Here is a 25,344-nt window from a genome sequence, read left to right as displayed (position 1 = left end):
TGCAAAATCTGTAGCAGATGAGAAAACGCTCGTTACCAAGATCTAATCGTCGCTCAATATCATGATAATCTTGGGCTGGCCACCTAATCCTCCGCAGGATGACCCTTCAGAACGTCCTTGACGACATCCCTCAAACCCCCCCCCGATTTCTCAATCTCAAGAACCAAGTCCTTCAACTCCTCCCACTCCTCATCGCCGACCTTCTCCAATTGCTTCTTAGCGAACTCCCCGATATCAGCCCACAGTTCCTCCAAGCTGGTCATAGAGTTCGCCCCCCGAAAGAAGGTGTCCACCTCTTCTGGCGCATCTTCGTCCAGAAGGACCACTGTGCTCCTAATGATTTTTCCCGTACCCCGTATACTGGTGCTGTAGTCGTAGCACCTCTTCACGAGATTACAAATCTCAGTGACCAGGTTCATGACGTCTTCCATAATTGCTTCATTCCCAAATAATGCGTCTGTCTTCATCTTCACCGGGTCATTGTTGTCTTCGATGACACTCCCTCCAAACCCAACTAGAGTAACTTTTGGTTGCTTGGCAGCAGCACTCTCGCTGTTCTGGCCTTGTTCGTGAGGAAAACTGATGACGATGCTGCTACTACCGAGGTCTCGATGTGTGATATATGGGGTGCAGTCGTGTTGTAGGAACCAAAATATATCGTACATCTGCGTGACGACAAGCCAAAGAAGAGCCTCCGGAAGCTTCGCCCGAGTATCGAACAAGGAGATTGCAGCGAGGTCGCAAGACAGCGGGACAGTGTCCATGACTAGCCAACCCGTTTCCTCCTTGTCCTCGGTCTCCATGTCATAATGGTCCACTATCTGCGCACAATGCTGACCGCCGCTACGCGAATACGCTTCGCCTTTTATCTTTTGAAGAGTGCGTATTTCTTTGTTCATGGTCGATTGCTCGTAGGGGCTATGGCAGTCTTCGATGGGAATCTTTATTATCAAAACCTTTCGTAGCAGCGCGTCCGTAACTGAGTTCTCATCGGCACCGTTACTGAGTCTAGAACACGCATCTTCGAGGACAGAGCTGGGGATACAAGTACCGACGTGATAATTGCTGGAGTAACCGACTCGGCGGAGCCAGGTATACTTATCTGGCATATGTGGCGGCTTGTCAGGGAAGGTGACTTTCATGTTTTCAGACATCTGTCGTTGATCGGAAAGGGTAGCCTCGGGTTCTGTAGACGTTCTTGACACTGAAATTGCGTTGGAAGTATTTGGTCCCTGCCGAAATAGTACTTTCCGCGAATGGTAAAGAGGTCCCGATCGTGAAGCGGACGCGATATAATAAGTCATCCCGGAAGTTTGTGACTTGAATCACGAGACCACAAACCATTGCCATTCGTGTTGACCACCGGCAATCATCTTCAGCAAGCGTTTTCCGGATGATCACCTCTCGCTTGCTAGACATCACGAAGTATCTCGCTCCCTCAGCTTTGCCCTATACCACGGCTTAGCAATCTTAGCAATCTCAATCTTCAACGCCGCCTCATCCACACCATGCTCTTTGATATATCCCTTCTCTTCCTCCAGAATATCATATTGTATCCATTTCAGAAAGTCGCCCAAAGCCCCCACATCACGCTCAACATCCTTCTCGCGCAGCACATCCCAGCCTTGCTCTAACCGCTGTTGTGAACACCACGCAGCTGCTACCGTTGCGGCTGCTTTTCTTCGCTCTTTCATGATATCGGCGCCTTCATGTTGTTTCGGAACGCGGAAGAAAGTAGGCTTGAACTTTCCTCCTTTGCTCTTGAACCATAGAGAAGTGTCGCCGTTGTACTGGGTAGGTACGGGCTTCCAAACGATGCCTTCGCCCAGACCGGATATCCCGAAGGATGATGCGAAAGGGCACTGAGCGGCAACATCCTCGGTCATGCGTTCGACTTCTGATACTGTGCGTTCGTAGTCGTCAGGGTAGAGTGTTGTGTGGAAGACGCCGGCTCTCGATGCGCTGTAGATGTCATGATCCGATAGAGAGATGTCAGAGTACTCTTCGTCTTTCTGCCATGTACCGTTGATGTTGACCGAGACGATGACGAAGCGACGTGATAGTTGTGCAATTGCCACGTCTTTTTGTATCTTATCGCCTATCCATTCGCCGGCTATCACGACGGGCAAGTCTTCTCCCACTGTTTTGCTAGGGTATAACTCTTTCCACCTTTTCAGATACACATCTCGCAGTCCAAGTACGGCCGCGGTCTTCTCTGACATATCTGCTGCAAATCCTTGGTTGTCTTTCGCGACGGATAAACCAACTATGTTGCGCGACTGGAACACGATGCGGTTATCAGGATATACGAGGATATCTGCGTGCGTGCCATGAAGTTTGACTGTGCCAATGAAAGGTATAGGGTCCACAATAATGTTTGCTTCTGGATGGGCAGGGTCGCGGTTCAAGCGCCGCAGCTGCTCGATGATCTCAGGAATGTGTGTCGTGATCTTAGGGTACAGCGTCGACTGTGCGGGGTCTGTAGTTGCCATGCTGGATCCGCCCGCGTTGCACTGCGATCCTCCTGATCGCGGCTAATCAATCTTAACATGGAGTTATTACTTGAAAGTTCGCACGTGAGATTAGAAAATATAATAAAGAGGTTTGTGAGTTAAGACAGGCGCTGCTGTGTCGCTTAGAAGCTTCTGCTGTGGCGTTGCGATACTGTTATCGATACGCGGCTGTCAGCACCGCGATCTTCAACACGTTGCGGCACCTTGAACCTAGCGTATCAAATGCCACGCTTGGGTGCGAATAGCTGCTATCATGTGAAATACTGACGGTACCATCAAATCTAACACAGCAAAGCTGTGTTCGAGCTGGGATTTTCTTGTGCAAATTTGAATCATTCAACATTCATGACAGCTAGTCTCTAGAGCGTTCATTACGTGACATCGTTCAATCTTCTAATGCGATTGCTCAAGCAGGTCATGAGATCTCTGCCAACTTCTACGTTCTAACCCGTCATGATGCTTCCACGTTCTTCCCGTCCGGTTGGCTGTCCTTCTTCTTGTCGTCTTTGTGCAACTCCGGGTTTAACGGATGCTTGGAGTCATAACCGACTCTCTTGACAATACCCAATCCTTTCGTCCTGCCCTCACGGAAGAGTATCCGATCGCCGACAGTCAAGTACTCTGGTCGCTGTACGAAGCGGAAGGCTACCTGTGCTCGGTCACCAGTGCGGATGTACTGGCGATCGATGTCGATGATGGCGCAGGTCTGGGACACTGGTCCAACGTGTAGCATAGCCTGGTACTTGGTCTTGATAGTCGTCGCGTGCGACAAGATCAAGACTTCGGCAACGAACTCGCGGTACACTTTCGGGGCTGGTAATATCCCAGTTGTTGGATCAGGCTTCTCAGCCTTGTGCAAAACGACCATGCCTTTTCGCACATCTTTCCGCCGAACGTTGCGCAGCGCGAGACTAGCAGACTGCCCAGCAGAGCATCCTGGAACTTGTATCCGTTTGCGCTCGACGGAACGCACCTTTGTGGTTTGAAACTGGCCAAGACTGTCGGGACCGATCAAGACTGTGTCGCCAGAATGTATTTCACCAGACTTGACAACACCTGAAACCACAGTACCGACGAAAGGTACCGAGAATGTGTCGTTGACGTGGAATTCCAGAGGAGCAGAGGCGTCGTAATTGCCGTGATGGGGTAGTGCGTTGAGGAACATGCGCACCAGATCCAGGTTATGACCAGTGACATTGGAAACTTGGAAGATAGGACATATGCGACTCGACACAAATTGGGTAGCGGTAGTGATGCACTCCTCCCTATTGTTGATGAATACCGGTATCTTTCGCGCTCCTGGAGATTTGAGGATCTTGGACAGCTGAGTTATAGTCTGTTCAAGGATCTGTGGCGGACAAATGTCGATTTTGGTGATAACGACCATGACGGGAACGTTGAGCGCAAGTGCGATTCCGAGATGCTCTTTACTCATACCCACTAAACCGTTGTTTGCCGCGATCATCAACAGACAGTAGTTGGGCTCGCTTGACAGCAGCCCAAAGACGGTAGTCCGCAGGTATCTCTCGTGACCAGCGAGATCAGTGAAGCTGATGACCTTGGCGGATCGCCGTCCAATCTCTTCCCAAGTAAGTTTTCGACCTGCGACGTTCGACACAACGACTTCGCTCTTGCTGTCAAAGCCCATTATCTCCATGCCGACTGAGCTGGTTCGACCACTCTCGATTTCGTGTTTGTGGCGGAAGAGGTTGACGCGCGCTTTTCCGCGGCCATCGTCGAGGCCGCCTTTGACGAGGACACCGAGCATGGTACTTTTGCCAGCGTCGACTGTCAATTGTCAGTGTATATTCTCAATTGCGCCTGGAGGCACTCACCATTTCCTACAACTGCTATCCTCGTCTCGATGACATCGTCGACACTCTGCGGCTGTTGTCGCAAGATCATCTTGCCACTCAAGCCAAGCTCCTTCGCATTGCGAGGTCCGACTTCGACGTCACCGCCAACATTCCGCGTCATGAGCATCTTGTAGTCGGCTTTTATCTTCTCGCAGGCAACTTGTATCCTCTCCAAGGCAAACTTCCACTGGTCCTCAGTGAAGCCCATGGAGTCACCGCTGTCTTCCAGGCCAACATCGAACAGGGCCTCCCCATGGCCCTCGGCCAGGCGCCCCTGGATATGCTCAGCGAGCGCTGCGACGTTCTCTTCGGCGGGGTCGGTAAGGAGCGTCTTGAGGCGGATGTGCGCCTTGTTGTCATCGGAGAGGCCGAGCTCGTCGAGGATGCTCAGCTCATCGTGGTCTTCGAGGACGGCGGGGGCTTGGCCTGGCGGTCGGCGCAGCGCCTGTTGTTTCTGGACGTAGTCGGCGAATTCGCTGAGCGCCTGGTATGTACATTAGCTTGAGTACGTCGTCTGGAGCCTCAATGGGTAATCCGTCTAAAGTACGATGCGATCGCCTTCGTGCTACAAGAAGCCCCATTTCCCTGGTTGTACTACTCGGCGCGAACCGTGAGCCACCGGAATTGGTTTTTCCTGTACCATACTCGTTGTGTCAAAGCAACAGATATGTCTGGGGTACATCTGGGGCACAGCTTGGGGAGACATGGGCTTCCCTTGGTTTATTACTTACAGACTCGCCCTTCCGCCGCTCAGCTGGGCTCTGCTTAGGCTCGTGTCGGGAGGCCATATTATGCGAAAGAGCACGTGATTATGAAATATCCACCAGTAGACCTAAACTGAAGGTATTCGTAGCGACTGATGTACGTGGTGTGATGGAGGTATGAATGTGGGGTTGGGGCTGTCAGGACGTGTTTCGTAAACTCCGCCGTATTAATAAGACGTTTGGTATTCGCGGGAGGTGGAAGGAGTGTGAATATTCCATGAGTTGTCTTGCAGTGAGCATCGAAGGGTGGCAAGTGCTGGAATGGCGCTGGCAATGGCGATGGGGAGCTGCTAGGGAGATCCGGGGGCCTACTTATCGATAGAAGCCCGCCGGAGCCATGACGCTGAGACTCACGCGGTAGCGCGTCTTGACTCATCCCAGAACCACCGCCATTACACCACTCACAGCCTCCGTGGTCCACAATGACTGCGGCGTCATCCGTAGTGTTGTCGCTACAGTCATACGATACGTGTTTACGCCCTCGTATCGCTGAGTTTACGCGAGTCATCATCAAAAAGGGCGGAACACGAAAATGTCGCGACTAGGCAGCACTCCAACAAAGGCACACATGATAAAGAAGGCATAAAGTAAATGCATCATGGTTTGGCTATGAATTCCAAGAGAACGGGTAGTGCCGTCGACGAGGGAAGTGTGCCCTCTCATGATGCCGCAACACCTCGTTCCCCGCAGTACTTCTCCACCTCTTTCCTCAGCGACTCGCGCTGGTGGTTGACTGTGTCCATGATATCGCTGACACCATTGATGGTCTTGCAGTACTCAAAGGTCTCCGCCATTTGCATGAGTACTGCTGTCAGCTGGTTGGGTAGCCACTATTGCGCGTCAGTAAGAGTAAGGACAGTCGAGTCGAGGAAGCACCTACAGTCACGATCGGGCTGCCACCTGTCGCAGTCGGGTGCGAAGTGTGCTTGAGGATGTATTCGCGGGTGAAGCACCAATGCCGCCAGCGGAAGTCGCGAACCTGGTCAAGAGCTTGGAGATAGAGCGCGGCAGAGACAGAATCGCCTTTCGCAAACTCGCGTACGCCCGACTGCTGAGCGCAGTCACGAACAGCCTCCAGGAACTCGCGGTGGTTGCCAGGGCGGTACTGGCGGAAGTCCTTCAAAATGTCTGTAAGGGGTGTCTCCGGCATCTGGACCTGAAGCAGGTTGTCGCACATGGGAATCATGCTGTCGTTGGCACCAGACTCGCCGCGGAAAGACATTGGCTCTTCGCTCACGCCCTCGTATATGACACCGTTGGGAAACATGGATTGTGAGGTGATGCCGAAGATGAACGTACGGAAGTTGGTGTAGCCTTGTGGCTTGCTACGGTTCCACATGGCTAATCTCGTCAGTCGCAAATTCACGCACCCAAGCAATGCACTTACTGTTCATCACGGCGTTGACGTTCCTGAGACCACCCACCAGAGTACGAAGGCCGTCGTTGAATCGCTCTCGGTCCTTGGCCAAACAGCTTTCAAGCATCTCAGAGGCACCTGTGACAAGCGCACCAGACTCCTTGACCATAGCTATGTGGACAAGAACGAAGCCCGCCTCGGATGAGGTGGGATCCAAACCGTGCTCGAAAGCGCGGATCAGGCGAAGGTTGTCGTACTCAAGCCCCCGTGATGGATCTTCCAGACGGTAGTTGAAGAGCGCATACGATCCAGCATACTCCATAAAGGGCTTGAAACCAGCACTGCGCACGCGATAATGTCAGCCATGTCATATACTCTAGTGTCAATCGTGATCCTTGTAGAGGTGGGTGTCCAATAGATTCCTTGAAGGAGGTGAAGCTAAAGAGACAAGGACATAAGACCAGCACCACATGAGGATAGGAGAAAGCATTGCTACTTACATCTCAGCAACCTTGACGATAGGTAATGCGATACATCTCGGCAGCGACTGTCGACCCAGACCATACTCCTCTCCCCTTACATGCCTCTCATGGCAAGGCTCAAAGAGATATGCTGAAGCCAAGAAAGAGTAGTCACGATACAGGGCGTTCATGACAACCAGGTCATCGCAATACTTCTCTACCTCTGGGGTAAGGTCAGGAAGCTCCTTGAGTACGGTGTCGCCGAAGGTGAAGTTGGCAAGTAGACCTGGCTCCCCTGACAGAGTCTTGATGGGCATGCGTTGCAGGATAGACTCAAGAGCAGCGAACTCCTTTGGTAGTTCAACGATGGGTTCTTGACGAGGAAGGAAGCCTCGTGTGGTGGATACCATGAAGGCGGGGAGGGAGCGGTCATCAGGACGGGTGTCCTTCATGACAGGGAAGTCAAAGGTTGAAGAAGACATGGTGCAAAGATGTATTGAAGAGTGAGAGAAGTCAAAGATGCTGAAGGTATTCAGGCTTTGATGCTGGATATCTTGTCCGAGCGCCGAATGTTGGAGTTGAGATGAAATTCAACTTCTGTCAACAGCGACGGCGACAGCGAGCTTATATCCTTCGAGGCCGGAATCAAAACCGGCCACGGAAAACCACCGGCCTCGTCAAGATAAGACGTACGTAATGGCTGGATCACTTGTCTCCATCAGCAGACTTTGACCCGAAGGCATCCTGCGATGCCCGGCCTCGATCCAGGAGTTCCCCCTGATGTCCTCGATGACTTGGGAGGGTAGGCTCGTCGCCGCCAAGACTTGGGTCAAGCAGAGGAACAGGGCAAAGGCGGCGCAACGGAGGCTACTCTCCTATTGCTTGAGATGTCACTGGAATCTTAGAATGAAAATTCCATTATGCTGTCAATATCCTTTCCGCAACAAATGCGGTACGCAGCTGGTGATTCAGTCTCTATTCACGAAGCATGCAACTTATTACTATCAACTAGAAGTTAGGATCACAGTACATTCAAACCTTCTGCGGCACTCGACACTCTTAAAAATATACAATGCAGTTTCTCAGCTATCTAAGGCAACTACAACCACTTTCTTCTTGCCCGTTCTCAAAGGCAGCCATCACGATGCCGACTACGGCGGTGACAACGCCTTCTGAGTCGGCCCGAATTGCATTATCGCACACCAGAATGGCCAAAACGTGTACAGTCGCGATGACAACGATTCGCATCAAACACAGCAAATCACGGCCCAGGGTTTATTTGATGACACACACGACATGCATCTGCGATGGTGTTTGATGACTATCACGAGTGCTAACAGCGGCTCGGTTGGGAGCCAACCAGAAAAACTACCGATCAAAAGGGCCGCGGAGAGCCGCAGAATCGGCCCAACATGCGCCTCTGGTGGGTCCGATTCAACTGCTGTGATTGGTCTGGCCGGAATTGTACCTCTCCTCCAACATCAGATGCATCAACAATTCGATACCTTTATACACATAAAACAGCTTGGAACTGGATTAATTTAATTGAAACATACTCTTGAATGTCCTCTGGATGCATTCCAAATTTTGATCCAAGAGTTCAGCACCTTCTGCAGCCAGCAAACGACATTGCTACACCAGATGTTGTTAATTCCGGCCTCGTATTCCTGCTCGCTGAGATACCTCACTAGTTCGTTACTACCGTTCAGATTGGGAGCAGGGGGTCAGAAGCGCACTGATAACGATTTCTCCAGGGCACGCCCTACCACGCCCTACACTGAAGTGGACCCCGCGGTACTGTGCAACGATCTCTGGCTCAACGTCATGGTTCTGACGCTGCGAAGTCGTCCGTTCTTCCTCATCGCGCCCAAAGATTCGATGACCACGAAGCAGAAATGTTTTGCAGCGAGACGAAGATGTTGGATACAATTATCGTATTAGAAAGTAGTTACTAGCTACAAGCTCTAGCACTTGCTGATTACCAAATTTCGAGATCACTACAACTATGCCTGCTAAGGAAAACACCTCAAAGAAATCTAGGTGGTATGTCTGTCATCTATGCGTGCGCATTCGTATGCGGACTCTTGCCTCAATGAGTAACCGTCATATCCTACTCTCCACCACTCCCTCATTCTCACTCTAGACAAGCGCAGCAGCAATTCCCATAGCTCCAGCAACAGCCATACCCGCACCAGGCAGCATCGCCATCGCAGCACCAGTGTAGGTCTCCATAGGCGAGCCAGTAGTAGTAGCGTCGACGCCCGAGGTAGGTGTCGCAACAGCAGCAACGGTCTTGAGAAGCTCAGGTGTGGTCGTATAGGTCATAAGATCGCCTCCAAAAGCGAGAGAAGCGCTAGAGAAGGGGAGTTCAGAGACGGAAGATGCGCCTTCGAAAGCGACGCGGTCGGATGCTGGGGCAGATGGCTCTAGAGAGGCGCGGTCGAAAGGAGCGAGAGGGCTGAGGACACTGGAAATGAAAAGTTAGTACGTGTGTTCTTTGGGCTGGAAAGGAGAAGAACTAACCCATCGATAACATGCGCCACACCATTAAAAAGAATAGTATTAGCATAAACAATCTCCGCGCCATTAACCCAAGCCCTCCCATCCTCCAGCACCGTAAACACCAAATCCGCGCCCTGCAGACTCTTCACCGTAACATTACCCAGCGCAGTCGAGAAGATGACATTGCTAGGAATAATGTGGTACTTGAGCACCTCCTGCAGCGTCGCCTGGTCCGCGGATTCAAGCACAGAGCCAATGGATTCGAAGGCCTCGTTGGTGGGCACGAAGATGGTGAAGTCGGAGATGTTGAGGCCGGTGGCTGAGGGGCTGGAGAGGCCGAAGTCGATGGCGAGTTGGGCGGCTTCGATGGCGGCGTTCATGGCGAAGTAGCCGGAGCGGTAGGTGAAGAGTTGGAAGGGCGCGCCGAAGGAGAGGACGGTGTCGACTTTGTGGATTGTTATGCCTGAGCCGAGCATGATGTCCTGGGAGTTTGCGTCAGTCTTTGGTGAGGAATTGGGTGTGTAATTATGGATACTTACAGCTTCAGTAACGGTGGAGATGGTCTGTTCTCCAGAGATAACACAGACATCTTCTCCGTTCTTGACGAGCTCATTGTAGGCTCCACCCGTAAAGTTGGAGAAAGGCTGGATTTCGTTCACATACGAGCTATCGAGGAGTGTCTGCGCAAACGTTGGGATATCGGTGATGACGCTGGCTGGGTAGACGCCCTTGAAGACGTGGTTGGCGAGCAGGGCGCCGATGGCAATGGTATCGTTCTTGTTCTCAATGGCCTGGCCCTCGGGTACATCGCGTGGTACGGCTGCGAAGGCATCGTTTGTAGGAGCGAAGATGGTGATGTTGGAAGCGGCAGAGAGCGTGTCTGCAAGGCCATCCACAAGACCAACGAGCTCGAGGAGAGTGCTGAGATCGGGCTGTGAAGCCAGGAGAGCACCAATGTCGCCCTGGGCCATGCTGGTTCCTGCCAAAATGGCGTAGGAGAAGACTTGAGATGGACGCATGGTGATCGTTGGAGGATGAGGAGGTGTTGGAGAAGATAATGTTTTGTAGGCCCTGAAGTTGAAGATGCGATGCTGTGATGTCGTCCTCAACCCCAAGGAACAGACTCTCTTATACGTCTTCCCTCCCAATGATCCAGACTACAACCAACCTCTCCACCCACGGGTGCACCCTCATCTCACTCACCGGTTACCCTTTCCTGTGTGCTTACTTCCATGACATCTTCGACTTCCCCAGCCAAGACATGGCAATTCGTATCCGGCAGTGCACGATCAATGCAACCTGTGGCAAATATAGCACCGCCCTGCTCTATCTCAACTGCAAAGACATGTTACTAGGCATCTTGAGGTCGTCGGTCCATGATAGTCTGGATCCAGAAGTGCACGATCAAGGCAGCATGCTCCAAATATAGCATCATCAACCACCTTAGGCATCGTGATGGCTTTACTAGAACACCTGGGCATTCTTGACGTTGAAAGCCAAGCATCTGGTTGATCTGCCAGCCCTATGCCTTCCTTCCCAGTGTACGATGTGGCGAATCAGCAGGGGGGCAGTGCGGGAGCGTGCATGCCGGTATCCACTTGTCGTGCTGCAACAACCGTCGCTAAACACACGATGGGCTAGGGTGGACGGCAGGAACTCGCCAGAAGTCGTGGTTAAAGTACTTGTGGGGGTACCAAAAATAACGTTGTGGCGTCGTGGGTGTCGGTTGTCGGTTGCTTGTGCAAGGTGGGAGTCACGATGGGGGGAGAGAGTGGGGGGGGGTTGAAGATGTAAGGGAGAGGCTACTAGGTTTCGCTATAGCTCACTGCTCGCCTGATGACGCTAGACTACAAAGAGTAGCATTCTTTGGTGACAGTCGATTCGATCTGCTCTGTTCACAGTACTTGGAAATTACAGCGACCTTAACGGACGTATACACCAGGTATCTGCTGAACAAGAGCGGCACCAGATCACCGCGACACATCGTGAGGCAACGAGCATCAGCGCAGGGCGTTTTTCTCATGCAGGAACGGAGAATCCTCCATACCGTCATTAGCGTACGTGGACGAGACAGCGGACTTTAGCCAGGTTGCCTACTGCGAGATTGCGTGTCAGCTGAATGTGTATTCGAACATCTATGCGCGATGACTACATTATCACCAGTAGAACACTAAATCGCAACCATAGAGAAACATTTCCGTTTGTTTAAAACGTCATCTCATCAAGCATCAGGCGAAAAAACACCGATGGCTGAAAGCCAGAACGTGGCTGATTACGCTTATGCATGCGACATGCGGCAGCAAGCATCCATGGACGTGTGCACCAATCAACAGTAACACGACGGATGAATTGATCGACACCAACGGCCAAAGTTCGCCGTCCCGTTTAACTTCAGAAGACGCTGCAATTGTATAAGATACCCTCGTAGTGCGAATTAGTTAACTAGATTTGCCTCGTACCGCTGCAGAATAGCCGTGTAGTCATTATACCACTGCTCCAACCAACTCGTCGCGTCAAACATACGCGTGGTGAAGCAACTCAGCGTAGGATCCAAGACCTTCATGTACATGACCAGATTGCGCATTTTGAGGCCAAATTCCTCGATGCGGAAGCAACTATTCGGGAGGCACTGCCCGTATGTGTTGGCGGGGTCGGTCGAAGCTACCATGACGGTGACGAGGACGAACAGCGAGTATATGACTGTTGGTGCGAAGCAGAATGATGGAAAATTAACAAGCAGAGCTGGATCCATTTCTGCGGCTGTGTCGAGGACGGCATGGCAGTTCTGGACGAGGGCTTCGAGCGACGGTTTGAGCGGGGCGATGATGATGGTTGGCTTGGGGAAGTCTTTGACGGGTATGCGGCCTGGGATGAAGGGCGCAGCGAAGGAAGCTTTGTTCGTGGGTGTGTGCAGCACAAGCTCGTACAGGTGGACCATGGCTGCGTGCCACCACACTTTGAGCGTCTGGGACGTTGCAAGGCTAGGTGGGATATGAGCGACCCACGCTTCGAGCTTGTTCTTCATGGTTTCGATAACGGCATACGTGTTGTAATCGTTGCCGTCTACAAACGTAGCAATCTGACAGAGATATAGTTGATTGGAAATCTCCTGGTCCAGTTGCGTAATGCGAACGAGCTGACAGAGCAGCATATCAGAAGCATCCCCTTGGCTTTCCAGGTACAAGAGACACTCCTCGTGGTAAGCGTTCCAAGGGTATGGATTCGGCCTGCGCGTACTGATCGACGAGCTCGAGAGTGCCATGTAGCAGGCTAGCCAGGTACGTCGTGCCTCCAGCGATCCCGCGTCCTGATGCCGGCAAAAGTAAGCTGGGGGAGTGGGCTGGAGCGAGTTTCCCGCGATGCCCACATCGATGGCCATGTCTGCGGCTAGCTGCAAGATTTGATAACAACTGCCCATTAGACCTCTTCGCGGAAGCTTGTTCCAGTACGTGGCTATGAGCAGCGCCTGCACAAGTTCAAGTGATCTTTGTCCCCTGCCCAAAACCTCTTCGCCGAGGACATGCATACTTTCGCGTATTATCTCATCGTGCGTCTCTAGATCTACGCCTTGCGCCTCTTGCGTAGTTGTGTATGCTATGATGGAGAGAAGTAGGATGGGAGCTTTTGTGCGGAGATATTCGAGATCCCCGGATAGGCGTATGACGGGCCATGCCGATCCTGCTCGGTGCGCATAGAGTTGAATAAGGTGCTGTTGCTGGATAGGTGAGATGCGCGCGTCAAGGAACGACAAGATGGCTTCGTAGTGGTTGTCTGTTAGGCTACCGGGCGACCGGCCTAGCGTGTTGGTGGAGAGTCCGCCAGGGGAGCGACTTGGCGTTGGGCTGTTGTTGCTCTGTTTCTGAAGCAGATTGCTGAGTTCTTGGATTTGCGCCTCTAGCTCCTGGATGCGGTTGCGCTGGAGGCGCGGTGCTGCAGGGACGCATTCCAGGTTGTTGCGGGTGCATCTCTCGCAGCTTGCCGCGTCAGGATTGGTGCTGATGTCGCACTTGATCTTCAGACGATGGCACTCTTCACAAGCGCGAAGTCGTTTTCTCATGCTGCCACCTTCTTGCTTAGACATGACAGAGATGTTTAGCTGTAGTCTATCGTGGGGTTTTGTCTATGACAAAGTGACTTTACGCCCCGGGAAAGCGCGCTTGGTTCATGACTGCAGGTGGCTGTGCCGTATACCAGTACCAATACAGCGTGGCGTTTTGGAGACAGTATTCGTCCGGATGGCCCGGTATGTCAGTTGATTCAGATGCAGTGGAGGTTAGAGCTGGATGGGAGCATTCGAAGCTGTTCCTCGAGAGTTGTACCTTTCGTTGCCATCTTTCGGCATGGTCTTGCCGGTCAGCTGAAATTGCAGAAGGCGGGCAAGTTGCCTGATTGGGTCTTGCCAATTCTGCCATGGAGATAGACGGATTTACTGCATCATCATGGCATTGTCGAAGTTTGCCTGTTAGTATGACCAAATCAATGGTTCCATGCCAGAATGTACGGTATTGGCTACTTGGTGTAGTGTACACGGTCGATCAAGACAGCGAGTACGCGATACTTGTTTGAGCGATAGAACGCGAGTTTCCACACGTACGGTACCTCTCACGCGATCATCGGAAAGCAGGCCAGGGTGTTCATATCGCTCTCAGAACACATAAAGGCAAGAACAGGCGCACGTATGGAAAGACGATATCAATGGCTACCTACAGTAGGTAGTTTGCTAAAGTAGCAGACCATCTACCACCCCACGGGCACAGCACCTCCCCCACTCCCCCAGACGAAGCTTGCTCGAAACAAGCTTGGCGGCCAAGACCCCGCACGCTTACCCTTCCCCAGCCTATCGCCATCACCACTCTGACCAACTTTGCGCCGCGGCTGATGCTGGCGCGCCCGCGCAAGGGGGCCGTCGTCGTGCCATGCCATCTCTCTCATTGCACCCTTCCCCAGGTTACCACCGCCTTCTCCCCATCTCCACCCCATCAATCCCGCAATGAAGCCCCCAAAGTCGCTCCTCAGCCGCCTCCCCGGCATACGCTGGACCCCCTCCGACATGCCCTCCACCGACCCGTCGACCTCGAAACCTAAAAGCCGGAACCCGTTTTCGCTCAAAGCCTCGCCGCCAGAGCACGGCATTGTGCGCCCGCGCGCATCCACTATCAGTCTAACATCAGAGCCGGATGTCGATATCGATGCGCGCACGCACGCGCAGGGCCAGAGCGACTTCTTCACGCGGTTGCCGCTTGAGCTGCGGCAATTGGTGTACGAACATGTCATGGGCGCAGAGATTGTGCATCTGACACTGAGCACGAAGAAGAAGCGGTTCGGCCATTTCCTGTGCGACAGCGAGGGAGACGGCGGGAGGGAGTACATGTGTCGCGTGCTGGTGTTTGGGAAGAAGGGCGCGAGGTTGTACCCTGGTGGGCCGACTGTACTGAGGGCTTGCAGGCGCATGTATGTATTCTCCTCCCCTTCTCATGGCAATCACAATGGCATCATGGAGACTGACTGTATTCTGCAATCTAGGTACTCAGAAGCGATCTCGTATCTCTATCGCGCGCACACCTTCTCCCTCCTCCACATCACGCACCTACTCTACCTCCCCGCTTCGATCCCACAACCGCGCCTCAATTCGATTCGCACGCTACACCTCCGCTGGGCTATCCGCGCGCTGCCTTATATGAGTCGCGGTCCCTCGAATCGCGTCGTTTATCGCGACGACACGGCGAATTGGGAGAAAGCGTGGACGATAATAGCGAATATGCAGGGATTGAGACATCTTCGGGTGATTCTGATGGATCCCAGCCCGCAATGGCTGTGGCAGAGCGAGTGGATGGAGCTAGAGGATTTGCTGCTGGATAGTGTGAGGATGGTGACGAGGCCGCGCGACGCTATCGTCGTGCTACCGTATCCAAGTTGTAGGACGGACTGGGATATGGGGGAGAGCACTGTGAGGTTGAGGATATTCGGCCAAGCAACTGATGCTTCGGAGGATGCCAAGTAAGACAGGATCACTTTGCTTTATTGCGAGCGAGATCATTTGAGCGATGTATGATATATTTCATCCTTGTTAGGATCTATATAAGGCTGTGTCGCCTACAACCCCATGCAGTTGGCATAGTAGGTTACTGAGGCCGGCCAATCCGAGAACATACCCAAGATGTGCACATCCTTAGCAAGCACGTCGAGCACGTCGTACATGTCGCCATCATTGTTGGTGCGGTTGGCAACGTACTGGTAGTAATAACCACCACCATCGACCTGCAGCCATCCAGAGCGCTCAAATGACCACGCGATGATGTCCAAGTTGTGTTCCTGGCAAGCAATGGCATACTCGGAAGGCACAATCTTCTTGTCATCATCCAACTTGGTGAGAGCGAACATAGCGGGCGCCATGATCTTAACGCCACGAGCAGCGAGCTCAGGGATGCTGGCAGTGGCATTGGCGTAGCCCTCGGGAGTATCAACGCGCTCGTCGAGATAGACAGCCTGGATTCCGAATTCAGGCTCGTTATCGATCCAGTAGAAGACGTCATCGGGCAGGAAAGACTGCAGCCACACACGGCTCGGATCGATCTCGTACTCGCGGAACTTGTCGACTAGATCTTGAGCATACGCTTCCTGTGTGTATCCATCGAAAGGCATCTCAACCTCGGGGGTCTTCAGCTCGGGCGCGTACTTCAGACCCCAGCTGTCGACCAGGGGAATGTATTCGTCGACCGTCATGAGCTTGGGGCAGTCTTGCGCGTATAAGTCGGAGCGGAAGTAGGGTGTGCCGTCCATGTACTCCTCTACCGTTGTGCCATTGGGGTTGAAGCCATCCATTTTGCCGCAAAGAGTGCCGAACTCTTCCAAAGTGATATCCGAGGTGCAGCACTTGACCGACGCAGCAGTGCCATTGGCGGCGGGCGAGAAGGGGGTCGTGCACTTCTCGGCGAGGGTGGTGTTGAGGATGTTGGTCGTGGTGTGCAAGTCGCATTGGGCGTGGCGGCAGACAAGCTGCTTGTCTTTGGTGAACGCAACATCGCATTCGATCAGGCCAGCACCCATGCGATGCGCAGCCTTGTAACTCTGAAGAGTGTGCTCAGGGAATTGAAGCGGCGCTCCACGATGCGCAAGGACAAAGTCCGAGGTCTTGAACTCTTGCTCCGAGCAGCTCTCCAGCTTCTCCTTCAACGGACTCTCGTCCATGTTGTCGACGAGGTAGTAAGGCCGGACGCCGACTTGGACGTTGAACTTGCTGTGCCCATGGCCATGACCATAGCCGTCTCCACGGGGAGCAACAACAGGTACAGCGGCAGCGGACGCGAGTCCGACGAGGACGGAGGTAGCAATGAAAGAGCGCATCGTGAGCAGATCTCAACCCCGAAGTATCCGGGAACCTGCAAGAGCGAACGGTTCCTGCAGGACAAGCATCCTGGCGGCCATGTCGCTTCTTATCTGCGCCGGGAAAAGGCCAGAGCTGTACAACACCTCGGATAGATCAACGACGCCGAAGTACAGGACGCCGCACGGCTCGACGTGTTCGAGCTGAGCTGCTCAGCTACTGCACGTGGTGGAGCTACCCTAGCTGGAAGCTCTTGGCTGTGCATGATGGCGGACGGAGAACGAGATGGTTGTGGAAAGCTATACGGGACGAGTTAGATCGCCAAGCTGCCAAGTCCACGCCGCCTGTCACGTTGATCAAAGATGCGATAAGATACGCGCGCCGGCACAGCGGGCGGAGCAAGACCTGTTCAAGCCGCTGGTGGGAGCTTGGGTGCATGGTTCCTGTGCGTCACCGTCATGTTGTGTCTTGGCTGCGTTTTGCTTCTTAGAGTCTTGTACTCCACCAGGCGGTGACGTTGGCCCATCGTCAATCCGATTGGCCTTTGCGAGGTCGTTGTATCCCCTCGGCTTGAGTTTGAAGAAGCCCCATATGTCTTATGAGCATCCGCAATGCTCCACAGCCATTCCCGAGAAGCTGCCGTCCGTATGATTAAGATCGTCCGAGGATCGTCCGAGAATCGTCCCTGGACGCGTCAGGACGCGCTGCTTTCCTGGTCGTCCCTCTCTGGTAGCTGGAAGACGCAGTTGGATTCGCCGGTATCAATCTCAGTCGAGCATCGCCAATTCGGAAGATTGATGACAAAGTCTCTTGGAGCCGTGATTTTCTTGACAGGCTGCAGAATCTCCTTGCTGTTCTGTTCCCAGAATTCACCATAGCATCCCTGCCAGAGGTCGAGACAGAAGTACAACTTGATGTGTAATCTCTTGAGACCAGTCATCTTGCTCAACCCATCCCATAATCTGTACCACTCAACTCGGTGATGCGCAGGCATCAAGTTGACTTGGAAGTATTGATTGCGATCAAGGTCCCATTCGATATTGAGATTATTGATTTGCATGATACGTTGGGGCTGAAAGAAGTAGCAGAGATAGCCTGCTGTTGGAAAGTCTTCCAAGTCCGTGGACATGAAGAATTCGTTGCTTTTGTAGAGATACTCAATAGCTTCAGAATAGCTAAAGGAGTTGTAAGCCGGTCATGTACTGCGACTGCAACTGATATCACTTACATTTGCCGACATGTTCGTAGAAGAGGAAGTGCCAATTGCAGCTTCTGGCCAGGTGAACAAGGCATGTAGCAAAGGCAGTTTCGAAGGGTGCACCTTCGCGTCAATAGTTTTCCGTCCAAAACTGAAGCATGTATGGTCTGTTCTCCCAGAGCCATCTCATAGATCATGCGCCGAATCTCCAACGGCAGTTTGCTCAGAAGCGCTGAGCGAGGCTGGGCCAGCGTCTTTTGGTCCTCTTGTAAGTCCCCTGACATGGAGAGTGCGCGTCTGCGAGGTGTCGGCATCGTTGGTAGTACTATCTCGTGTGAAAGATTTCGTCTTCTTCCATGTCGACCAGGGCTCAGAAATACTAGCAAGCAACAGATGCAAGGCGCGCAAACTGTCCACATGAGGCATTTGGATGTTTGCCAGGCCACTGTCCGTAGGCAGTTGCCCGTCTTTCTTCCGGCATTCTCCAGCTTACTCCGGAATCGATTGGGCATTGTTGCGCTGAGGAGGAGTCGTCAACGATGGCGATGGCGACTTCCGTGGTGCACGAGCAGGCGGGTGAATGGCCGCGGAAAGCTCTCTGACATCTGCAACGCCGCGATTGATGAACAGAAAGCTCTTCTCATTTGCCGATGCTACTCTAGGGGCGTCTCGGTCGTCGTCGAGACTGGAAGAGAGAGGCTACCGGGAGTGATCGTTGTGACCTGTGGCGCAGTCATGGCCCCACTTAGCGGGCAGCCACGATGACGATGACGTACTGCGACCATACAGAGAACCAACACTGACTCTCTCTTTGCGCGCCGTTCACACGCACATCTCACATCTTATGGGCCTCATGCTTTTGACGTATGTAAGTTTTTCTAAGTATGATGAATTAACACCAGGGACGGAAGGCGCTCCAAGCTTCTAAGGTTGCGCAAATCACCCCAAGCGCGCCTCCGCTTCTATCTCAATCTTCATCGTCTTATACAACGCCACGACTTGCACTACAGTCATGAGAGGCCCATGATTCTTGCATCTCCCTTTCAAGTTGCGAATAATTGGCTCCGCAATCTCATTAATCGACACGGTAACGTAGAAGCGCGTTTTGTAGACCTGGTCCCAGCCCTCCCCACCAGCCTGGCGAATGGCATGTTCGACGTTGTCAAAAGCTTGGTCAACCTCCTTCGAAAGTTCTTCTGGATACTCCTCGGTTGTACGATCCCAGCCGCCTGGATGTGGTCAACATTGGACAGCCTATACACTGTGGACGACGTACCTTGGCCGGATACCTCGATGCGGTTGTCGATGCGGACCGCTTGGCTGTAATTCAAATCCTGTTTTGATCGCTCCCCAAAGCCGGGATAGTCGAAGTACTGGAGATGCGACATAGTGGTCTTGTTAGAGAACAGACTGGAAAGCCCGCGAGCTATACGATGCGAAGTACGATAGGGTCTTTCTATCTGATGCGCGGCTACCTCTTATACTCAGCCTATGTGGCATGATCACTCTAGAACCTCCCTCTCATGACGAAAACAGCCGTCGAGCATCACATTATCGCGAAGGCTCTGCCAAGAGGACATTTGTAAGCTGCGTTTAGGCGTCCTATAGGATTTGTCGTCACAGGCAACCGCAGGCGCAACCCAATGCATGACAAGAGCTTGGCCGATGGATTACGACGGCGTTGGAACACATCCTCGGCTTTTAGAAGCTTAGATACATGGATATAAGGAATGACAACCGTAAGCTTACGCAGCCAGCATATCTTCATGATCCGGCCATTAACTCTCACACCATGGAATTACGGTACTAACATCCCCACGTTCATTCCCAACGGGACTTCCGGCAGAGTTTCTTTGCATCCTGCAACACCAGGTCTCCACCGGGGCAATGCTGGTATCAGTAGGTGCCGGGAATGGCTGTCATCAACGTTCAACAACGTAGCACGTATTCACCATCACGCTTTATTGGGTGACCTGAACACATGACTAGCACGATGGAATCTGCAAATATCACCTTGATGGTACAGTTCTGGCTAGCATAACAGTATCACACGTCAGATTATGATGAATACACTTGCCAACAGGAAGCATCGTTTACCACCATTCATCGAAATCATCATAGTAACCCGGGCCTCGCGGCGGAGAGCCCGACCGAGACCGCCCACCCCAACCGCCTCCGCCGTATTGCTCTCCTCCATATCCTTCAAAATCATCATAGTATCCCGGGCCTCGGGGTGGAGATGGAGACCTTACATTCCGACCGCCTCCGCCCCATCGCGATCCCCCATACGGGCCATACCAAGAGCCTCCGCGCGGTGAGTCTGGATCCAAAGGATATGACATGTACGGACCCAAGTATCGCATGTCTGAGGATGTATGGTAATGAATAGATGAACTTTGGAGACTGCTGCTGCCGGGGCCCCAGGCTGAGTGTGAGCGTGCGTCGTAGGGGCGTCTAGTACCCCAGTCTGCGCCGTGGCCGAGACCGGTGACGTTGAAAGGGTCGTTGTTGTAGAAGGGGTTGTTGCTCATGTTTTCTGGTGTTATTGTTGTAGATGGTTTTTATTATGTGGAGGAAGATGCGTTATGCGAAGCTTGTTAGCAAGAGCACAGGAAGCTTTATAGGGAGATACAGTGAGTATTTGTACTGTTGGCAAGTCTAGTTCTGGTGCTATACACAGACACGTTCACGCTGGCCTTCGTTCACTGAACGTTTGACATACTACCGCTCACATTCCAGTATACCGACGTTTGACGAATACGCGAATACACCGTCCTCCAAGTATACACCCAAACAATGACCTAGGAGTCGACGTTGTCACACCTATACCTCACATGCCTGTTGTGTCCACGTCATATCCGCCGTCACCATCTACGCCGTTTCCTCTTGCTTGAATCTCAGCTCATATCGTAGCCATAATTCTTCCACTTCTAGACGTACCCCCTACTTCTTCGCAGTTCCTCCACCCGGAGTGAAAGACGGAGCCGCGGCGTTCAAGCCCTTTGCAGGTGTAGCAGGCGAATCCTTGTCGTTGTTGGTGTCGTTGTTGTTGGCTGATGGGTTCAATGCCTTTCCCCAGGCAGTCCCATTCTTGGGGTACGCGGTTGGCGCGCCCCAGTCCTTGCCGTGGCCGATACCTGTGACTTTCCGCCAATCTTCGGGGTTTCCAGACATCGCGGTTGTTGTGCGGGTGTTGATTTACTTCTGTTACTGGGTAAGTAGACTGTTTGGTATAGGGTTTATATGGTGTGCGATCGTGGGTATACGTACCTGTGTTCGCGATAGTTATTGTGGGAGAGTGTCTTCCAGTGGTGGCTACGATCAACGAAGAGAGAATGGACGTTGCGAGTAGCTCAAGGAAAGGGTCGGATGTGACTTGATCTCGTGCGCATCACAGTAGTGAAGGGTAGCATTAGACATCGTACATTCACTGCTCGAACGATGCTAGGGCATGTGTGATGAGTGCAGTTCGCAGCCTGATTACATTAGTCTTCTATGTATCACATCCGCCAGCGAACATCTGAATTAAGCAAGCTCGGTCTGTACAACTACACATCTTGATTCTGCTGAATATCGGCTGCCTGTAACAAAGCGCGATGGTCTCCAACGACTTGTCTTCCTTTGTTTCACCCCTCAATTGTATTTCGACCACTCCTGGCTTCCTTATTCTTTGCAGCACGCCCTTCGCATTCCCGTATGAGGTTGTCAATTCCCGCAACATACTCAGGCTGGTTCCTTTTCTCAAAAGCCGTCTTGAGCGCGCGCAGGCAATCGAGAGTCTCCACCGGAACGTGATCCTCCCCCTTGTCTGCATCAATTATGCTTAGACAATCGTGAACGTACATCCGCGGCTCAATCTTTCCTTCTTCTGGTATAATCATCCCATACATCAGAGTGACCAAGGTCCTAGTTAAGGAAGCGTATTCTACACCAAAGGTTTCGCGACGCGGAATGGGCTTCCCTTGGAGCGCAACGCTCTTATTGTGTGCATATGACTTGAGCATGTTCGCAACAAACTGAAGCTCTTTGAGCACATACTCCCGCTTCTCTGCCGCTGATGCATCCTCTGGATATTTCCAGTCCATAGGTATGGCGCCCCCCAGAGTCTTGTTGATACTATTGTAGGTCGAAGTGTCCAGCCAGCTGAATACCATAGTAGGCTGCAGCAAGGCCTTCTCCTCATCAGTTAGAAAGTCGAATGACATTGCCTCCCGTTCAACTCAAGCAGTCTTCTTCCAAATTCGCTCTGGGAGTAGGGACCTGGGGGGTAAAGATTGGATGAAGTTAGGGTCGTTGTTGAGTTTACGCAATGCCACAGCCTTCTCGTAATGAGATCTTTGTGCAGATCGCTCCTGAAGGTCTGTTCCCGATACCCATAATGTTATATCGGACACAAGGAGCGGAGTCGAGAATCCAGTCGAGAAGGCTCCGAGCCGACCAAGTAGGCGATGTCCAATGGAGAGACTCCGTAAGCTCCTCATTCTGAAAGAAAGGAGCATACCTCCTATTCCACCAATAATATTAGAACCATCCCTCGTAAACCCCTGACTGCTTTGCCATATCTGAGATTTTGGGAGATTGATTCCTTCATAATGAAGGATGCTTCTTCTGATCTGACTTTCCCAGTGCGTCAAGTAAGCTGCCAGAGGCGCAGCAAGAGCAAGAGAATAAAAGCCTGCTCTAGTAACAAAGTACGCAGATTTCGTCGGCAAAGTCAGCAAAGGGCGTCTGATGATCATCCGGCCCAGAAGCAGAGTCGCTGCCGCTGTTGGCGCTAATAAGACCAATGCAGTGGCAGTATTTGCAACATCATGTTCTTCTCTCTTGGGAATAGCAGGATGTAGACCTTTTCATTAGTGAGAACCTATTTGGTGTGCAAAATTCGATGTAGTCGTCAACTCACCTGCACCCACAGGCGGGAAAAGACGAACCATTGTCGAGGTTCATCTAAGTACGGTCATAGATCTTAAGATGAGGTTTTCGCTGATTTCAGACAAGATATCAACCAGTGTCTAAGATGAGCTGAAGCGAGGGAGCTGGAAGATCATTGTGACGCGTGGAGTTGAGGAGCGGTTGGACATGCGGCGTGGTTGCACAAGTTAGCGTCCGCATGAGGCTAGATCCCGCGGACATGGCCGCTTACTCATCATCGAATCTTCGCATTCGCTCAACACCAACGAGCCCGTCGCCAGCAGGAAGATAGCCATCCACAGCCATGCCACCACGGCTAAGAGCGGTCCGAGCCGCCTCATCTCTCCTGTTCATATGCTCGAGAGCACCTGCAGTGACATCGGTCGCCCCCCTCCTTGTGCCCGCCCAGCAGAGATGCGCATCCATTCTTTCCTCGCTCTCCGACAACGCAGGCGCCTACAATAAAAAGATCCGACGAGGTCGCGGTCCCGCCTCGGGGAAGGGAAAGACTGGTGGACGGGGTCAGAAGGGTCAGCATGCACACGGCAAAGTCCCCGCGGGCTTCGAGGGAGGTCAGACACCACAATGGATCACCAACCCCGAGCGAGGGCGGGGGAAGTACAACCCGTTCAAGGTCGAGATGTCACCCATAAACCTGGACCGGATACAGAGCTGGATTGACCAGGGGAGGCTGGACCCGAAGAAGCCCATCACCATGAAGGAATTGGCCAAGTCGAGGTGTCTGCACGGCGTCAAGAGGCATGGCGTGAAGCTGCTCGCGAGGGTATGAGAAGACCAACCAATGACGGCTACGCGAATGCTAATTGTGGCCGTAGAATCCAGAGCAATTGACCACACCCATCCACATCGTCGTCTCACGCGCCTCCGCCGACGCTATCGCACGCATCGAAGCCCTTGGCGGCAGCGTGACCACACGCTTCTACTCTCCCACATCCATCAAGCGCGTCCTTCGCGGCGACTCACACCCCACCATCTCTATCCAAGCCTCGCCAGACCTCGTCTCTCTCACTGCGCGCTCCGCAGCCGCCAAGATCCCATCTCCCATTATCACCGCGCTCCAGACGGCCGCCGAAGAAAAGAAGAAGGAGGCTATGGTTGCTGTCATGAAGCAGATCGGGTCGAAATACAAATACAGGCTGCCTGACGCGACGGCAAGAAAGGACATCGAGTACTACCGCGATCCAGCGCATAGAGGATACTTGAACTACACGATGAAGGATGGCGAGAGCCCGTCTTTGTTCTTCAAGCCGCCCGGCGAGGCAAAGGACAGGAAGAAGCAGAGCGCGAGGAGAGACGCGGCCAAGGCCAGTGCGGACAACAAGCTGTTCTAGAGAGGAGCGTTGGAGCATGTATCATACTATGTGTATAACGATCAGTTGGTCCGCCAATATACCACTACAATACGTGGGCCCACAGTGCTCAGCCATGAATTGACTCATATCCGTCATGAACATATCATCAAGGATGACCTGGACGCCTACCTTGCTGACCAACACGTTGTTTCCCCGCCACATGTGTGTAATTGAGGGGCTGAGCCATCGTGAGGAAGAGGTCGTCATCCGGTGGGAAACCTAAGGCCGTGGCTATGCAACTCGGCATCAGCTCTTGCGCAGCAACGCCGAATGCAGAGCTAGATAGTCAAACGTCAACACGAACAACAAAGACGTCAGTATCTATGCGCAGATCCAGACCAAGCCCAAGAATCGTGGCGGTGTGTTTGTTAGTGAAGCAAACGTCGCGATCGGTGCCAATGCGATACCCGTTTCAAACATCTACTACTATCGCAGCCATATGAAACATGTCGCACTGTTTTCATGGCACGACTGAGCATCGACTTATTTTGCGACGTGGCTCGAGCATGCTATTTGTGCTGAGACATGGGGGGTTCTTGTTAGATCTGAGAAGATGGTCATGTGGTGGAGACGGTTGTTAGTGCATGAGGTGACGTGAGTAATAGTTGGGAAGTCGCTGATGCATCATCATGTGTGGAAAGTGGTGTGAATGGTTTGGATATATGGGACTATATGTCTGACTAAAGTGGTGCAGCTGTGTTCACGGAAAGATGGATGAGTGAAGCTGACTAGTATTTAGCACAGTGTACATGGATTTGTAGCACGTCCGGATTTTGCTACCTTCCTTCTTGGGCTGTGTTTCCTTCTTCAATATAAGAGTGTTCTATCATTTCGTTACCTGTATCTTTCAAGACGTGGTCCCGAACCAATGAGAAGCATGCGTGAAGATGCTCTGAATCTTACTGCATTAGCATACCAACATCGAATGTATCAGACATGCTTCCAAGATGCACTTTGTTATTACGACACGACCGAATCGACGAGCTTCCTGGCCCAGGCGACGGTCGTTTTCACATAGCGGAGCCCAATCTCGAACCCATCGGCGACGACAATGCCTGTTATGTTGGAACCCGGGAATCCTGACC

The 25,344-nt window shown here is 52.5% G+C and overlaps 12 protein-coding genes across 12 annotated transcripts; 2 read left to right on the top strand and 10 right to left on the bottom strand.

Annotated features, from left to right (window-relative positions):
- Window positions 1-83: 83 nt before the first annotated feature.
- J4E90_005223 (uncharacterized protein) lies at window positions 84-1,142 on the bottom strand (the record flags this gene model as incomplete). Its single annotated transcript, XM_051434779.1, has 1 exon — window positions 84-1,142. One exon carries the CDS (start codon window positions 1,140-1,142, stop codon window positions 84-86), a length of 1,059 nt encoding a protein of 352 aa, XP_051290803.1.
- Window positions 1,143-1,418: 276 nt separating this feature from the next.
- On the bottom strand, window positions 1,419-2,492 carry J4E90_005222 (uncharacterized protein; the record flags this gene model as incomplete). The annotated part of the gene is made up of 1 exon (XM_051434778.1): window positions 1,419-2,492. The coding sequence occupies one exon, from the start codon at window positions 2,490-2,492 to the stop codon at window positions 1,419-1,421; it is 1,074 nt and encodes a 357-aa protein (XP_051290802.1).
- A 472-nt stretch (window positions 2,493-2,964) lies between these two features.
- J4E90_005221 (uncharacterized protein) lies at window positions 2,965-5,157 on the bottom strand (the record flags this gene model as incomplete). The annotated part of the gene is made up of 3 exons (XM_051434777.1): window positions 2,965-4,301; window positions 4,349-4,853; window positions 5,101-5,157. 3 exons carry the CDS (start codon window positions 5,155-5,157, stop codon window positions 2,965-2,967), a joined length of 1,899 nt encoding a protein of 632 aa, XP_051290801.1.
- A 635-nt stretch (window positions 5,158-5,792) lies between these two features.
- On the bottom strand, window positions 5,793-7,433 carry J4E90_005220 (uncharacterized protein; the record flags this gene model as incomplete). Its single annotated transcript, XM_051434776.1, has 4 exons — window positions 5,793-5,963; window positions 6,014-6,474; window positions 6,521-6,831; window positions 6,991-7,433. 4 exons carry the CDS (start codon window positions 7,431-7,433, stop codon window positions 5,793-5,795), a joined length of 1,386 nt encoding a protein of 461 aa, XP_051290800.1.
- A 1,657-nt stretch (window positions 7,434-9,090) lies between these two features.
- J4E90_005219 (uncharacterized protein) lies at window positions 9,091-10,472 on the bottom strand (the record flags this gene model as incomplete). Its single annotated transcript, XM_051434775.1, has 3 exons — window positions 9,091-9,418; window positions 9,475-9,935; window positions 9,993-10,472. 3 exons carry the CDS (start codon window positions 10,470-10,472, stop codon window positions 9,091-9,093), a joined length of 1,269 nt encoding a protein of 422 aa, XP_051290799.1.
- A 1,415-nt stretch (window positions 10,473-11,887) lies between these two features.
- On the bottom strand, window positions 11,888-13,510 carry J4E90_005218 (uncharacterized protein; the record flags this gene model as incomplete). The annotated part of the gene is made up of 1 exon (XM_051434774.1): window positions 11,888-13,510. The coding sequence occupies one exon, from the start codon at window positions 13,508-13,510 to the stop codon at window positions 11,888-11,890; it is 1,623 nt and encodes a 540-aa protein (XP_051290798.1).
- Window positions 13,511-14,443: 933 nt separating this feature from the next.
- J4E90_005217 (uncharacterized protein) lies at window positions 14,444-15,454 on the top strand (the record flags this gene model as incomplete). Its single annotated transcript, XM_051434773.1, has 1 exon — window positions 14,444-15,454. One exon carries the CDS (start codon window positions 14,444-14,446, stop codon window positions 15,452-15,454), a length of 1,011 nt encoding a protein of 336 aa, XP_051290797.1.
- A 92-nt stretch (window positions 15,455-15,546) lies between these two features.
- Window positions 15,547-16,797, bottom strand: J4E90_005216 (uncharacterized protein; the record flags this gene model as incomplete). The annotated part of the gene is made up of 1 exon (XM_051434772.1): window positions 15,547-16,797. One exon carries the CDS (start codon window positions 16,795-16,797, stop codon window positions 15,547-15,549), a length of 1,251 nt encoding a protein of 416 aa, XP_051290796.1.
- A 674-nt stretch (window positions 16,798-17,471) lies between these two features.
- Window positions 17,472-18,070, bottom strand: J4E90_005215 (uncharacterized protein; the record flags this gene model as incomplete). The annotated part of the gene is made up of 2 exons (XM_051434771.1): window positions 17,472-17,952; window positions 18,006-18,070. The coding sequence occupies 2 exons, from the start codon at window positions 18,068-18,070 to the stop codon at window positions 17,472-17,474; spliced, it is 546 nt and encodes a 181-aa protein (XP_051290795.1).
- Window positions 18,071-18,914: 844 nt separating this feature from the next.
- Window positions 18,915-19,363, bottom strand: J4E90_005214 (uncharacterized protein; the record flags this gene model as incomplete). The annotated part of the gene is made up of 2 exons (XM_051434770.1): window positions 18,915-19,204; window positions 19,252-19,363. 2 exons carry the CDS (start codon window positions 19,361-19,363, stop codon window positions 18,915-18,917), a joined length of 402 nt encoding a protein of 133 aa, XP_051290794.1.
- A 1,555-nt stretch (window positions 19,364-20,918) lies between these two features.
- J4E90_005213 (uncharacterized protein) lies at window positions 20,919-21,149 on the bottom strand (the record flags this gene model as incomplete). The annotated part of the gene is made up of 1 exon (XM_051434769.1): window positions 20,919-21,149. The coding sequence occupies one exon, from the start codon at window positions 21,147-21,149 to the stop codon at window positions 20,919-20,921; it is 231 nt and encodes a 76-aa protein (XP_051290793.1).
- A 2,041-nt stretch (window positions 21,150-23,190) lies between these two features.
- Window positions 23,191-24,238, top strand: J4E90_005212 (uncharacterized protein; the record flags this gene model as incomplete). Its single annotated transcript, XM_051434768.1, has 2 exons — window positions 23,191-23,670; window positions 23,723-24,238. The coding sequence occupies 2 exons, from the start codon at window positions 23,191-23,193 to the stop codon at window positions 24,236-24,238; spliced, it is 996 nt and encodes a 331-aa protein (XP_051290792.1).
- Window positions 24,239-25,344: the final 1,106 nt, after the last annotated feature.

Source organism: Alternaria incomplexa (genome assembly GCF_024043165.1).
Source record: "Alternaria incomplexa strain BMP 0042 chromosome Unknown scaffold_7, whole genome shotgun sequence".
NCBI classification, from domain to species: Eukaryota; Fungi; Ascomycota; class Dothideomycetes; order Pleosporales; family Pleosporaceae; genus Alternaria; species Alternaria incomplexa.
Note: the sequence above shows the minus strand (reverse complement) of the source record. Positions and strands in the feature narration are given on the sequence as shown.